This window comes from Colobus angolensis, unplaced genomic scaffold (assembly GCF_000951035.1).
Source record: "Colobus angolensis palliatus isolate OR3802 unplaced genomic scaffold, Cang.pa_1.0 Scaffold7, whole genome shotgun sequence".
NCBI classification, from domain to species: Eukaryota; Metazoa; Chordata; class Mammalia; order Primates; family Cercopithecidae; genus Colobus; species Colobus angolensis.
This window is the reverse complement of record NW_012120709.1, coordinates 12,294,710-12,311,859: the sequence shown is the minus strand read 5'-3', so window position 1 is coordinate 12,311,859 and position 17,150 is coordinate 12,294,710. Positions and strand designations below refer to the sequence as shown.

Here is a 17,150-nt window from a genome sequence, read left to right as displayed (position 1 = left end):
CGCCCGGCTAGTTTTTGTATTTTTAGTAGAGACGGGGGTTTCACCGTGTTAGCCAGGATGGTCTTGATCTCCTGCTCTCGTGATCCGCCCGTCTCGGCCTCCCAAAGTGCTGGAATTACAGGCTTGAGCCACCGCGCCCGGCCACCTTTGGTTACTTCTAAGGGTGAGCAAGCGTTCCGCTTCACATGCTAACCCTATGCATACATTAATGCTTTACCTTTGATCTGAATATGCTATCATCTTTATATTCATAGGCTTTGTCTGTGAGACAATTGTGTGGGGCTCAAGAACAACAGATTGCAATTCTGGCTTTTAGAATTGTCGGAATTGAGAGCTAGCCTTAGCTTTCTCGTCAAACTTCATAAGTAAACTGCTAAACATTTTGGTAGCAGTTTCATCTTGTCAAATTTGATCCCTTTTGAAGTGGTAGAAACTAAAATGGCCATAAATTACTCATTTTCTCAGGAAACTTACTAAAATACAACTTCTAAGTGTAGTGGTAAGGAGATCAAAAGGCTAACCCGTGAATATAGAAACTTTTCAATTTGGTGTTGCCTACTCAGGCTGCTATAAAGTACCTCAAGAATGAACAACTTAAAACATACCTGATAAATTATCGGTTGGACCCCACTCAGGAGTCATTTGTTGAATGAACTGTCAAAAGATTGAGGGCAAATCATTTTAGCATTTTTTAAAAACTAATGGGAAGAATCACAAACATGTATAATGCCTTGTGAGTCTTAAAGAAATTTAGAAAAAAGGCAACCTTTGTTTCCTTCTTCATGAGGAGTTGTAATTTTAGTTATCTTTTAATTAAATAGGAAGGATTTAAATGAAAAATTTAGAATTTAAAATGGCCCTGGTAAGTTTCATCCTTCCTAGTGTAGTGAACATCTGGAAAGAGAGGAATGAAGTATATGGATTCTACTGTGCAATTATTTTTCCCTGGGACACAAGTAGCATTGATACCTTCACCATGTGATGTCTTAGTTTGTAAATGCAAAATACTTGGTACACACAATAGCAGTATATTTAATAGTAAACTAGGTAGTTCTTTTAAGCATATCTCAGAAAAGATTTCTGTGTGTTTGTGTGTGTGTATCTGTTGAGAGACGCAAATGATTTTTGTTGTGTGTGTTTGTCTACTCCTTAGCCTGACAGACTGTATCTCAAAATATAATGGGATTAGAAAAAATAAGTTATCTATAGCATCTTTAAATATGGCACTAAAAATGAAGGGTATTCATAAGCAAATATATATCTCTTTTCATAATAGTTAAAATAAAAAAATGTGTTTGTGTACCAACCCACTGCAACTCATTTTCACAAGGCATGTTAAAAGTTTCTTCATTTGAGGCCAAATATACTCAGTACTCAGCTTTAGACTTCTGTACACTTAAGTTTTTCTAGTATCTACTTTAATACTATCAGTTGACTTGTTTCTGATACCAAAAAAAGACTAAAATAATATTCTCACATAAAATATCCAGCAAACTCCTTTTTCCTAAATCTTCTAAGTACTTCATAAACCTTCTAAGTACTCCTGAACTAAAGTATATATCCCACAAATTTTATATGTGAAAGTTGTTCCTTAGGATAATACATTTTTCACACATGAATTTTCATACTAAGTTTAATATACCTGCCCTAGCAAATTCTCCAAAGTGGAAGAAACATAATTTGACCTACATAGAACTCTACTCACTCCAATGTAGATCTAGGCTAAGGCCAAGTGTCTTATGAGGCCAGTAGTTTTGTTCAATGCTGAAAGGAAAAATCCAATGAGAGATGTGGTATTCTAATTCTCATGCTGAGTACTTCCTCCCCCTGCTATGCTATTACTGTGGGGCTCTGAGTTTCCTGTTGTAACCTAAGTGTGATGTGCTTGCTTTCAATGGATCGGTTCCGGTTGCCATGGGTTCCTGCAACTTGGCATTGCCAAGTACAACTGGGCCTCATTTTTTCCAGGTCTCACCCCTCCCCGATACAAGTTCTATTGGAGCTGCTTTCCTTTAAAGCATCCTTTTATTTTTTTTTTTTCAGTGACAGAACATTTGTTTTACTTTAGACACAGTTCCACAAACATCTTTAGAGGAGGCAAAGTCTGAATGGGAATGACCACTGTTGAATAATAAAAGTATAGGTGACTAGAGTTTTTAACTTGGCTTCAAACATTAGGGTCAAGTATACAAATCGTTCTAAGGTCCAGAGGAAGTGTTTAGATATGACCCACCGCTTTGTTGTCTGGAGGTATTTACAGACACTAGACACTATGAATATCTTTAAAAGGGATATTCTTATCTAACAGCTACTTAATAGTAAATCCATATCACCCGAATGATGGTTCACTCGAAAGAACCTTTAACAGGTTTATTTATTACAAAGTAAAATAAATAGTCTAGTAACCAGTGTAGTATGGATACCGTGGCAAAGTTGATAGTATTTTGACAGTAACGTATGCAACTTTGTTGTGCCATAAATACTATAGTATAGTAGATGTCTATACTATAATCAATTTGTATATTAAAATTGATAGTGTTGATAGTATTGAGAATAAAGTCAAAATAAAATGTACTTCCTCTTTCTTCTAAACTTTACATTCCATTGTAGTGCCATGGAAAGTGTATATTTTAAAACAACCTTTGGACATTTCTCAACCAGAGAAAGATTTTCACAATTGTTTTGGATTGCCAAGGGGACTGGGAAAGGGAGGAGAAAGAAAACCATGGCACTGATAGAAGTATAAATTGTACTGTGCATGTGAAAAAAAGATTCCAGATCAGTGTACCTGGCATTGTTCTGTCACTTGAGAATTGGAGAATCTATATCAAAATACAATAAACCAACAATTTCTGGCCATTGTTATTAGTAAGTGATAGATCAATGGTTTTAAACTTAATTGCTTTATGTCCAGCAAACACTAGTCTGAAATAAAGTCTTGGAACAGTAAAGAGCTCTGTAAATCATTCTCTACTGTAAAGACAGGTGCTAGTCATCAGTGCTGTGATATTTTTCAGTCCAGTTACAGATCTACTCTTTGCGATGATCCTTATTGCATTTGTTTTAAAGTCTGCATTAAAGACCCAAGTCCCAATTTTCAATTCTGATTATACATCAAACTCTCTCCTCTTTTCTGTGGCGTTTTTTTCTGAAGCACTTTAAACAAACAGCAAGACCTGGAAATTTAAAACTCCCTAGACCAATGGAACATAACTAGTCATTTATCTGCATTCTCTGTTTAAATGTAAATAGGACAGATTACTGTTTTCTTTTGCTTAAAGTCTCACGTTGCCTAATGAATCTGAATAGCAGAGTTTGTGAGAAAGCCATTGTTAATGACAATGCAATACAAAAGTCTCACTACATCCAGAACTATTAACCTAAAGACTTGATTTTAAAAAGAGAGATTGTATAGGAAAACAGACTTAAGTCTCTACGGAACTGAATAAGACAGAAAGGTTTCAAAGAATTTGATACAGGTATGTCCTCTTGACCTTGCTCTGATGAATACAATTATTTTGAATTTGCTTCTACAAACTAAATCATTTATACAGAAGATGACTATTAGTCCATCTCTGCATTAGTTTGTCTCATTTGAAACAGAAGAATCCTAGTCGGATAAGAATGAGAATTTAAGCCTGATGAGTCTCCCGCTTAGATGGCTGAGGATGAGACAGAGAGGAGGTGGGGTGAGGTGCATGCTGGTCAGCCTTCAGTGCCCTTCCAGTGTTCTCAAAGGCAGGACAAAATGACTGTGGTTTTGGCATGCAGGAGCCAGCTTGCTCAGGAAATTGTGGCATATATAAAACAAAGTACATAAACAAACTCTCCATCCAGGAAGCTTAATGTAACAATTGCCTCATTAACAAGGTCCAGGGAAGGACAGGAAAAGAGGGGGAAGCCAATGGGTGATTATTATACAGTTCTGGACAGATGAAGCCCTTCAGCTTTTCCCCAAACAATCCCTGTAGTGTGGATTTGACAAAGTGGCACATTTAAGAGGGAACTCTCTTGCCATTAATGGGAGTCAGGCGAACCCGTCACTGAAGGCCAGATTCAGTCCCTGAAGCTTGACTTTATCAGTAGACACAAGACAGAGGACAAGGCAGCTATATCCACAGAGAATTAATTAAGTGCAAGAGAGACATCCAGTGAATGTAATCAATAGTCTGAACACTGATCTACATATCAACCACCATTGCATTCTCCCCTCCTATTTTTAAAAAATTATTTACGCTAAGGTGCTCTCAAAACCATGCCTTCAACAGAGATTTCTTACTACTTGGCCTCATTGAAATTACATATTCTTCATATTGCATCATACAAAATAAACCCTCAAAGATGAAACAACCTGATGCCAGTTTAAGTTTCTGAATGGTTGAAATTGTTTTTGGGTAGAATATATTACGGCTAATTTATTTGTTTGGCTTTCTCCCTGCACATTTCTTCAGTTTCATATGGAATATATGTTCCATACATGAAGCCTGACTTCAAAATTTCCAGTCCATAACCATATTTGTCTTTACTGGCTAGTTTTGTTTTATCTCTTTTAATATTGCACTTTTGTAACATACCATAAAACCCCTCACTAATTATTACAGTGTTGCTTGCAAACACAATATATTGCTTTAACACAACCTTTTCCATTACTGATGTTTGTTTCTTATATCTCTCTCAACCCTTCCCAACCCAACACACATATCAAAGTACATTGCAGTTACCCTTTTGAAACCAATGAAAACAATTATAATATTTATATTGCTTTCATTTGTACTAGGCAATAGTACAGGTCTCATTACCTTCACTTTTCAATGGCTTACCAGAGGCATCACTTTTTAAGATCAGGTTCTTGGTTAAGTCCTTTGGCAAAGATCCTGATTTCCTCTTGAATCTGTGCTTTGTATACATTTCTCCTAAGCAGCACTGAGACCAGAGTAATTTGTCGATCATCGCTTTTGATGGGATCCAGCCCCATCAATTCAACAGCAGCCTTTATTGCTTAAGGAAAAGAGGAAATTCTGCCTCCTGGACATAAACATGTGAATTTTCTATGTCCAGGACCAAAAGGATGAAAAGGGCAGATTTAACCAATATTTCCATAAGAATGAAAGTCTCACTTAATCCACACGTGTAATGGTTCGCTCATTTCAGGGGTCTATCTGTAAGCATTTTTGGAATGCCATTGGGTCTAATTTTACAGATCTTACTTACACCACATTCCCTTTAGAACAGGCAGGAGTGTGACTTGAGTAAGCACTATAAAACCAGAGCTCATGTTCTCCTCTGACTATGACTGCTTTTATAAATAGATGTGATTTCACACTTAGCATGAAAATAACCTCAAGATCATCTAAAATAGAAAGATGCCATAATAAATAAAATATTGAAATGGAAAAAAAAGTGGTTCGCTGGAAAGAGGTTAATTTCTTCTTACTCAGAGACTAGTGGCCAGGCATAATTTAAAAAAAATGATAAAATGTAGAATTATCACTGACATGATGATAGTGTAGATACTGGTGGCCAAAAAAATTTGATGAGATATAAAGAAGCATATGCTATCCATGCCTTAGGCCCACTGGAAGCAGCTAGTGTTCAACCAGTTTGGTTTTTATATGGCCTTCAAAGATATATGTCAACGAGGATTTATTATCCCAAAATTAAAAAAAAATTACCTGATTGTTGACCAAAATATATGAAATGGAGAAAAAGAAAACAAACAAACAAACATACCATGTTCACACACAAAACAAAATAATTCTCTCAGGCACATCAGGGAAGGTGGAATACTATAACAACACATGTTATATTGTTATACTATTCCACCCACCTTAATGAGGAACCCTTGGGCGTTGCTACTCCATAGCCTTTAGAATCCAGATTTCCTCCCACTTTCATCGTGTCACATGGCTTTCGCTGCTCAATGTATTCATTCATAGTGGACTCCAGGAGAAAGGCAAATTTGCCCTTGGATTTGCGGACACGAGCTACTCCCTCAGCTGTAGTCCTAGTGAACACTGATGGCTCTGCTGATCGCATGTAGGTCCACATCTTTTCATACACTGCTATTTTTGATCTCTGGAGGAAATTAAAATAAAATTAAATACAGGAAAGAAGGGAACAACATGTTAATATTCACTGAACCAAGATAAGAATAAAGCGTTTTAGTATCTTTCCATTGCTCTCTAACTCCCATTTGCCATAGAGTAACATAATAGTAATACTACTCTTTTCAAATTGGAAAACTGCCTTTTAACACTGTTTAAGGAAATCGTGGAAATGATAGACATTTAAAAGTCATATCTGAAGAAGCCCAAACCTCTTGCCATAACAGTTACCACACTCAACTGCTTAAATAGTGATCTATTACTGTTTTTTTCAATGTAGACTGCGATGAAGAGACTTCATCGTTTAAAATCATGTTTTATATCACATTCGTGGTAAACTTTAAAAAAGCTAAGATTTTCCTTCAAGTTTGTAAAATTCTTTTTAATACTGTATTTTAGTTATAACAAACAAGGAGGGTTTTTTTTTTTTTAAGTTTTTTTTAGAGACAAGGTCTTGCTGTGTTGTCCAGACTGGAGTACAGTGACATGATCATAGCTCACTGTAACCTACAACTCTTGGACTCAAGAGATCCTCCTGCCTCAGCCTCCTGAGTAGCTGGGACTACAGGTGCATGCCACCATGTCCAGATGATTAAAAATTTTTTTTTTTAAGATGGGGTCTCGTTATGTTGCCCAGGCTGGTCTCAAACTCTTGACCTCAAGCACTCCTACTGCCTCAGCCTCCTAAAGTGCTGAGATTACAGGTGTGAGCCACTATGTCTGACTGTTATTTTATTTTTTCTTTTTTTGTGCCCCCAAATTTTAGTGCACATGATTCTAGTAAGAAATATACAAAAATACAGTCCATATCAAGTCAGTAATTGAACACCAAAGAAAGAGGCAAAACCTGGTATAGCTTATAAATCAAATATCCCTAACACAAGAATCAAACTCTAGGTTGATTGAAACATTTTTAGACTTTTTATGAAAAAATTTTCAAATAAAACATATATTGAACTTCAAAGAGAAGTGATTCCTATTTTCCAATTTTGCGTTTTAGGGAGTTGGTCATTCTAATCCCCTTGACTCCAGCCAAGAAACTTATTTATATTTGTAAATTACTTCTGTCTACTTGAGCTCTATCTATTAATATGTTACTCTCACTACTTAATTTACCCAGGTCCTTTTTCTTGTTATGTACATTTGCATTAAATTTTTCATTCACACATACATTTTTAATGTGAGAATATATCTAAGTGAACTCAAATGTCTCCAAAAGATATGTTTAATAAGATAGAAAAGCCTTGGCCAGGTGCCATGGTTCAGACTGTAATCTCAGCATTTTGGGAGCTTGAGGCAGGTGGATCACCTGATCATAAAGTTCAATATATGAGATCAGGAGTTCAGGACCAGCCTGGCCAACATGGTGAAACCGTGTCTACTAAAAATACAAAAATTAGCTGGGCATGGCAGCACATGCCTGTAGTCCCAGCTACTAACAGGGCTGAGGCACGAGAATTGCTCACACCTGGGAGGCAGAGGTTGCAGTGAGCCTCCATCTGAAAAAAAAAAAAAAAAAAAAAAAAGCCTGAATCTTGTCTGGTGCAACTGCATTTGTTTTCAATAACAAGGGGCTGCAATTTTGTATCTAAATCCAAAAAAAAAAAGAAAAAATGAAGACCTCATTCAGACTTATGTCTTTGTGTGAGGCTCAATGCTGAGTAGTGTGTACATTTATTTACATTGAACTTCCTTTGTTTACCAAAATATAGAATTCAACAAGAGGCAGTTCTTTACTAATCAACATATAATTTCAATACCTGGGCAAAGACAAATTATTCAGGCAGACAAAGAAAGAAATGAATAAAAGTGCGATTCAAATTTTTGATTTCATAAGTTCGGAAATAAGTAATCAATAAACCTAACTAATAAACCACACAATCACTGATTTGTATACTTGTACACCAAAGAAAAAGATATTTTATGGTAACTATATTCATTTTTTTTTTTTTAGAGGACAGATGGAGTCTCGCTCTGTCACTCAGGCTGGAGTGCAGTGGCATGATCTTGGCTCACTGCAACCTCTGCCTCCCAGGTTCAAGCAATTCTCCTGTCTCAGTCTCCCAAGTACCTGTGATTACAGGCACCCACCACCACACCCAGCTAATTTTTGTATTTTTTAGTAGAGACAGGGTTTCACCATGTTGGCCAAGCTGGTCTGGAACTCCTGAGCTCAGGTAATCCACCACCTCGGCCTTCCAAAGTGCTAGGATTAGAGGCGTGAGCCATCGCACCTGGCCGGTAACTTATATTCAAATGTTGATAAATATCAAGGCGGGAAATTGACATCTTTTAGTATTTTTTGTAATGTTTTTATGCTATTAACACTTGAAAAAATATCTCATGATATAAAGATTGGGGTGTGTGTGTGTGTGTGTGTGTGTATGTGTATTTAGGCAATGACAAATTACTTCTGGCAACAGAATCCTCATGTTAGAAAACTGCAATGATTATATGTCCTTCCAGGACAGATGAGTACTTGGATTCCAAACCCACAAGTATAGAATCCACTAGGAATGCCATGTTGCCATGCTTCATTCATCCCATCTCTAAAAATAGAGTTCTGTTCCAGAGAACAAACTCTTTCATTTTACAAGTTCTGAAAAATATTACCTCTCTGAATCACTTGATACAGATTGTCCCTCAATATCTATATTGATAATTTTAATTTTTAGAGAACTTCTGGTAAACCTCCTTTAAACACATAACTACTTTTTAAATATATTTAAATCTTGACTTGAGAGTTTCACCCAAAAAGGTATAGAGCTTCACATATGTTGTATACTTTACTATGTACACTACATTGAAAACAGAAGAAATAAAATCAGTGTGAATATAGCTTTAATTGAACTATTTTATGGAATTAAGAATATGAAAAACATGCTAATTTCTTGGCAATTTTCCAGTTACAAATAAGTAGCTTATTAAAAGAATAGGACAGTTAAACAAAACTAACATAGCAAAATGAAAAACGTGTGTTTTTAGGATTTGGTATTTGTAGAGATCACTTAACTATAGAATGTAGCATAGTATTAAAGCAAATAAATCTTTTTAAAAAGAATACAGTACCTTTTGGTCATTGATATTTTTAATAGTCCATTTCTATATATTAATATGTGGAAAATTACTGCTGCATTTGTTTGAATACATTGAATTATGTATGCCTTAAATGCAAAATAACTTGAACTAATCCCTTTAAAATCTGGAAGAAAGAGTAATCCACAGAGTAACTATGCTAACTGTAAGAGGGTTTAGGTACAATAAAAATGAAAAAATATAGATAAAATGGAGAGATAAAAGCGGGTTTTTGAAAAAAGAAATTAGCCTGGTTTGTCACCGCGCTTATGTTTAGAAAATCTGATTCTGATAAGATCATATACACAGGACAAAGGGCCGAGGGGGAATTGAGAGGCGTAGGACTGGAAGTAATATCCCTGTGCCTTATCTGTGACTGCAAGAGAGTTATTGCTAAGGAATGAGGGCAAGCAAATATTTATAAATTTGATGAGACAGGCTAAAATGAAGAAAATTTCTGCAGATCCTGCAAGCTCAGTAGGTCTCTGTATCAAGTGTCACTGTATCAGGTACAATGATAAAGGAACATTTAAGTCCCTAAAAGCTTCAGCTGTAGTGTATGTCTAAAGACTGGGGTGGGGGAAATGAAAAGATAGAAGTCATTATTTTTGAAAGTAGAAAATTAATATCAGATCGATTTATTTCATCTTTATTGTGAAACTCAAAGCATGGGGAACTATCTGATCTAAAGCACTGCTTTATTGCTTAAAACAATTCTTGTAATTTAAAAAGTGTGCTATCCTTTTAATTGTCCCTAAATTAAGTATCCCACCATTTCTGCTTCTAATAGAAACTATGTACAAATGTCATGTATTATAGTTAATGTTTACATTGCTATCTATCTGGTGAATTATTTCCCCCTTCTAGTAGCTTACTTGGCAAGACTGATGTTCTAGTGAGAGCTCATCAATGCATTATTTGGTAATATTATAAATCCTGAGATAGTAATGCACATCATTTATGCATTCACGATTTCACTGATGACTGAGACAGGCACAGGATAAAACTGCATTGAAATGAAAATCACTGTGTTTAAGTCAGATGTGTAGTAATGTGAAAGTACCAAAACAGCAAGGCTGGCATTAAGTGACAAGTACAGACTCTTTAAATGCAGCTATGTTTAGGCTTACCATGGCACACAAAACATGAAGCATATAAAGTCTCATAATGGGGCAAAACCAAGGCAACAGTTGAATTCAAATGTAGTTTTCCCCTGTGGCTTAATTCTTTTTTCAGTTGATTATAACTGCTACCTTTTTCTGAAGCACTGAGTATAGGTCATTGCCTGAGGCAGCCTAGTGGAGCTGATAGATGTACCATTAATGTGTTACTATGAGAAAATGATTTTGACAGGTACAAAAATACACTTCACGTTCTGGTTTCCTCAGCCCATCAGACAAATAGTTTATTTAAACCAGGTCAACATGTATGGGAGAGGAGGGAGGCAAACAGGGTAAGAAATGAATGAGATTTTTATCAAAGAACCCAAATTTATGCTTTCCTGAAAGCGTGCTGCCAGGGGAAATTATTTTCTTGTCCCATTAGAGTTCAGAATGTTCTGCAACAATAGATACCTATATTATAAAAATCTTCCAATTTAAAAACTGAAGTTGGATTGGAGAGAAAGGAAACAAGGAATGGTGCTTGTACAGTTTGTATAGAAGACTCTATAAATCCAGGAAGCAGGTTTCCCCATTCTTATATTTCTCTTAATATATTCTCTTATCTACCTCACCAGTTCTTTGAATTTAAGCATTTTTAACTTTATAAAGATTAGAAATGAACATTTTCAGTGTGCTTAATGCTAAAGAGCTTTACAGTGAGTTACGTTTGAAATATTTTCAGGGAATCGGTATAGCATTTCTTCTTCCCTTTATCACTCAAGGCAGAATGATGAGCCTGCAAATAATGTCTTTATTTAAATGAGAGTCATCAATTTTCAGTACAGTGCAAATGATAGCACAAACTTGTATTTTATTTTGATGCATATACATAGTGATTTTTAGGTGAAATCATTAAATTTTACCTGCTTACTTATGGATGGGGGCAGTTATAAACTGACAGCACGGTACTGAAATTATGCTAAAATACATTAGAGTAGTAATGTTTCTATTATTAAACTGTAGAAATAGGGATGTGCTAGGTAAGTTAAAAAAAGTTTGTTTAATTAACTTTATCCATAGATTATTGTTAATCAAATCTACTGTCATGAATGTTACTTACAGTTTTAAGAAAATCTATAAGTGTTTTGTAATTAACTTATACATTTTAGATTATATATAATAATACTCCAAATTGTTGACAAGAACATTGTTCATTGTCTGGTTTCTTTTCTAAACAATGCCCAAGGATGGGTTTGAGTTTTTGAGTAATTTGCTCTTGCTATGATATTATGTAAATATCTAAAGTATATTAGGATACTATAATCAATTTTCTTTAAAAAGGATAAATATCTTACAGAAATTCAAATATACAAAAGTTAAAGCTGGTCTAAGGAGTAGCACATTTTGTTGTTTATGATTGTTAAGCCGAAGTGAGTGAGAAGATTATAAATAAATACATTTAAAATGGAAATGTAATCTCTCAAGTGCTGTATGTAGGCACGAACAAAGGACTATTATTACTTTCACACAAAAGCTTAGAAAGTAATAAAATATATGTTCTGTCTTCCGTGCTATTACGTATTCTAGTGTTTAAACAATTGACATAAATATAAAATGTGTTCATTTTTACCTAGTTCAATATTCATAAAAATGTCACTCTGGCAACTTTTTAATTTTGGGGTTTTGAAGTCACAAAATGAATGCCTATCTGTTATCAGACATTACCAAGTTTATAGCTCTGGATTTAAAATGAGTAGAAAAAGGTTTTTTTTGATAAAAAAAATTCATCCCCATAATGGAACAAACACTAAAAAAACCTAAAAAAACCCTCTATTGTTCTGATGGAAGGTCAAAGGGACACACAATGCAATTACATCCATATATATAATACAATTATACAGGTATCCATATATGTAATGCAGTTGTATCAATTGGAAAATTTTTATCTGCAAAGCAGAGAAATCAGCACAAACTAAATGCCATACAATGTCCTAGAGAGGTACCTAGAATGGAAAAGTTCTTGCTGTTATTACCTTGTGAGAAAGCAAATATGTTGCTGTGAAGTTCGTTGTTACAGAATAGATTATAGAATAATATAACTCATATAAGTAGTATAATCTGCAATTAAGGTTTTGTGTTTCAAATGCAGCAAGTTGAATGTATTCTTCAAAAGTCAAGTTTTCATTTTTATGCTATCAGCCCAAAATCATACATAAATCCAGTCTTACCAGATCCAATATTATCATAGCATTATCAACATTGTAATGTTTTGGATAAATTATGTTATAAAATTGTTTTAATTACCTTTTCATTGTTACTACTCCCTAGAGAGTGTTCCTCTTGCAATATGACTAAGTCAATTATCTTCTGCAAATTAAAGTGATTATAAAATCCAGTTAGAAGTACTAGCCTTAAACGTAGCTATTACCATTGTGTTTGTAAACCTTATAATAGCTAAAGCCCCTGATGTAATTGTTGTAAAAATTGCCTGAATTTCAAAATGATAAACATTTCATTGTTAGTTTTTCCCTTAACTTACTCTGAAGAATTCTTTTGTTGACCCTGAATCCAGTGTTCCATAGGCAATTTCTGTTTGTTTGGCTAGGTCTTCTGCACTTTCTATGGGAGAGACCATTCGCTCAACCGTCAGGAAAGCAGCGAGGTTAGCAGTATAAGATGATATAATGATGAGTGTAAAGAACCACCAAACACCTCCAACAATTCGACCTGAGAGGGATCTAAACATGGATAAAATAATGCACATTTTCCTTTCTCTAACCAACATAGAGAAAGAAAAGAAATACCATCAATTCACCATGCACATTTAAAAATCATGATTGCAAGTATTGTTTTATTTTCTGAGAGTCTACTCAAGAATGATTCTAGATTTCTGTATAATCTGATATCTTCTATGGTGTATTTAATATATAAATGCCACTGAAAATATGACAACCATTTCCTTTTTATTGTTTAAAGAATATGGCAGAAATGTAAAACTTAATAGCTTTTCTTCAGCTGCAGTAAGGGGAATACTTAGTTGAATTCATTAATACTCTCCTGCCCTCATTTCTTAGCATCTCTGAAATTAGGATGCAGCCTATGGTTGATGAGATAAAACATAGTATCATGGTTTAATTGGCAGCATTATTTCTCTCTTTGTGGTACATAGAGTAGCAATATATATGAACAGTGACTGGGGTCTTAGATTTGATGCAAGTTGGTAGATACCTTTCTGAGACTAAAGGAGAGAACTTGTTTTTACCTTCAGTCAGAGTCCTGCCAGGATGATGGAACTTAGGCCAAGGTGAGATGAGGGTCTAGAATTGGTCTTGAAGTGACCATAGTTGAGGATTTTTTTGTTTGTTTGCTTGATAGTCCACTCCTGAGCTAAGTGGAGGTTGAACCATGTCTCAAAGCATCTTTACACACTGATATACGATTTTCTCTCTTTACTCTTTCTCTGGTATCAAGGATGTGTGGGTGAGTGTGAGTGCACAGCAAACGTGAGAAGGGGGTGAGTAAAAAAATTCAGAGAATGTTCATCATTGAACTCACTTATCGTAACCATCAAACTACTTAAAATTCCTGTGGCAAATTGTTTTAAAACATTTGTTTTAAAACTTGAAGAATGATTTCATATTTTTCATGGCATTTACAAAGTTAAAATACTCCCTTATTATAATACTTGTTATTATAAAAGAGACACCTATTGGGTTTAACTTAGTATTTGCTTACTCCTGGCTTTTAAAAACCATTACTTGATTTACTTTGATTTCTTTTTAGTTCATTAATTGAAAGTTTTCGAGTCAGATTCCTATGTTACTGGAATTTAAGCATATTTATAATTTTCCTAGGTCTTAAGAAACACAAATTGCATTGTGCCCCAAATGTCTCTTTTTTGAGAAAGCATACATTTCTAAAAAGGAAGAAATCTACATATTTGTGAAGCTAATATATAGTCAACAATTAAAGCAAGTACTTTTCACACCTTCAGCTACTTTATGAGAAAAATAAGGTATTTTTTCTTGCAAAAGAAGGTTGCATTTTTATTGAATATAATGGTTAAATTATATCTTATTGGTATTCAAAGGAAGGGAGCCATGACTCCACATATAGTGAAAAACATTTCCATAAAACTAGCATAGTGTTTGCATGGTTGGCTTTTTGCCTATTGCTTAGCTAATTTATTCATTGCTATATAAAACACTGTATATCTGGTACCTACTATGTTGACTCAGGTTCCAGGTATCTCCCTTAAGCTATGTGAGATGAGAATTAAGTCCAACATTAATTTCTGAAAATGAGCAACAACAACAATAATAGGAAAAAATTGCAATAATAGCAAAAGTGTTTGTTTTTTAAAAGGAAACAAGATGGAAATGAATTCCTATTCTACAATTTAGGTTTCAGTTTCTATTTGTCAAACTAGTGAATGAAATATTAATACTAAATGATTTTTGAGAGTTCTGATGGATTGCATAGTTTCTTTGCTATTGAGAAAGTTAATGTTTATGATATATCCACATTTTGTGCTAACTTGGAAGAAACTGCTATTTGGGAATTGCAAGTCTTTTCTGTGTTTCAAATAGTCCTCTGTCTTCAGGAAAAGAACATGTAGAGAGATAATCTGCACAACATTTAGAATTACTGGGAAATTGGTGAAGAACTTAAGAGATTTGAAACTAACCTGGGTGAAATGTCACATCCTTGCTGCATAAAAGCACCCAGGGAAAACCAGAGGCTGTTAAAGATGCCAAACTCATTGGGAGGCTGGTCGCTGGGTCCTTCCTTTCCATCCTCTGGCTCTTCTGTGTGCCACTCATATGGACTAAATCTACTAACTAGGAATAAAACCACGCTGACACCAATGTAGGCAAAGACTATGCACATCCAAATCTCATAGGCCAGAGGATCCAAGAAGGAAAACACTCCTGGTTTGGATTTCTGAGGCTTTTTGATCATGATAGATATGCCCAAACTCATGAAGGGTTTAGAAAAGTCAATGACCTCCTCTCGTACCAAAGTGATTGTCAGAGGGGCAATAGCAATCTCTGCTTTCTATAAGAGAAAAAACACACGGAGACACATAGGTTAATGAATTTCATGAAGCAATTAGCATTGGAATGCTAACCAGTCCATTTAAAGCTAACCAGTCATGCATTTATTCTACATTTATTTTTGGAGTGCCAAAAAAGAGTAAGACTAGTGATAGATATGAAAATAAATAGTAATTTTTTCATAAGATATTACTTAAGTTGCACAAAACATTTTTATAGGTTCCAGTAATTAGATAAAAGGATAGAAAACAGAAAAAGAGTGGATAAGCAAAAATAAGTTGAACTCAAATTACTGTATTAGTCTTTAAGGATCTGGGACACTGCAGAGGAGACTTGACAGTCTTTCCATATGGCTGAATTTGTGAATTTCCTGGCCAGGAACGCTGCTATGTTGCAGCCTTTTCTGTTTCATTTGGAGCATTGCCACTGATTCATTACTTGGCCATCCCTTAATATTATGACTTGCAAATTTCAAACAGTCTTTTCTTTTTTATTCCTTTCCAGCTATGAGAAAACAGATCATAAACCCTGTGCTTGTATGATAAAAGAAAATGCGTTGTTTGACGATATTTTCCAACTCAGCACACACACAAAAATCTGGAAATTGGCATTTATTTCTTGCTATTCACATATTTTGATTTCTCCACCTTCATTAAAAAAAAAGATTTTGAAAAACAGTAGATTCATTTCTCAGATATAATCATAAGGCACTAGCCTCCATTTTCAGAGTTCTGTGATTTTGAGCAATTTTTCTGAGCTTGTTTCTATAGCTGTAAAATGAGGACACTTTTTCCCTGTTTACCTCATAATGTTATTGTGATTATTTATTGGAAGCCTTAATAAGGTAATAGTGAGCATTTATTAAGGGATTCTGTGGCCGATGCTGATCTGATGCTGATCTAAATATTTTGAATAGCTTCTCTTTTAATCCTCATAAGAATCGTGTACTTATCATTGTCTAGATGATGAAACTGAGATTCAGAGAAGGGAGATTCACACATCATGGCAGCTCTGGGATTTGAGCCTGGGCTGCTTCTGTTAGATCACCACCACCTCTAAAATCAAGTGAAATAAGGTGTAGAATGTAAATCACCCCACCTCTAAAATCAAATGGAATCAAGTGTAGTGTGAAAACTAAACTATCACATGATCTACAAATAAAAGGGAGTTTTGATAATTTATTTTAAAAGGAATATACTTGACATTAAAATGGAACCAGAAACATGCTCAGACATACAAATTCTTACATAGAGGCTGCCACTCTTACAAGGACTCCTACATATCCTCGGACTCTTGGTTCTATACAGTGGCCAAGGGCTTGCTACAAGGGCAACTGCGGGGTTAGAATGGGGAAGGTACGTTTTAGTCACGTCTCCCTGGGTGACTGAGAATTGACCTTTAAGAGGGAATAAACTTTGTTCACATCATAAAAGCCCATATATACAAGAGTTAGACCATTGCTGGAAGGTTATTACTTTCCCCATAGCTATCATTATGTGTATAATTTTTGTTGCATAAGTAATATGCGAACTAGCTTTAGAAAAATCAGTACAGTTTAATGATTTTATTAGTATGACCCAGCCCATTAGGAAACGTTACCTTTATTCCCATCACCTACTCTTGTTTTTTCTTTCTATATACTCTGAAAGACTTTGTTCTATGAAGAGTATTTTTAATTTCTTTTAAAAAGGAATAATGTAGAACATTACATCTTACAATTCTTTTTCTCTTCTCAAATAATATAATGAACACTTTTCCATTTCAGTATACAAGTTAAAAGTAAGTTTTAATGATTGCAAATGCTTTATTGG

At 34.8% G+C, this 17,150-nt stretch overlaps 1 protein-coding gene across 5 annotated transcripts in view; it reads right to left on the bottom strand.

Moving 5' to 3' along the window:
• Nucleotides 1-17,150, bottom strand: part of GRIA4 (glutamate receptor, ionotropic, AMPA 4) — a 371,925-nt gene that overhangs the window by 48,543 nt on the left and 306,232 nt on the right. For all 5 annotated transcript variants that reach the window (XR_001000109.1, XM_011926652.1, XM_011926649.1 and 2 more), the window contains 3 exons: nucleotides 14,970-15,340; nucleotides 12,822-13,020; nucleotides 5,828-6,075 (listed from right to left, as the gene is read on the bottom strand). Coding sequence is in view for 4 of the 5 variants with exons in the window: in XM_011926652.1 (XP_011782042.1) it covers nucleotides 5,828-6,075; nucleotides 12,822-13,020; nucleotides 14,970-15,340 (818 nt within the window). In the remaining variant the exon portion in view is untranslated. The remainder of the gene's footprint in view (nucleotides 1-5,827; nucleotides 6,076-12,821; nucleotides 13,021-14,969; nucleotides 15,341-17,150) is intronic.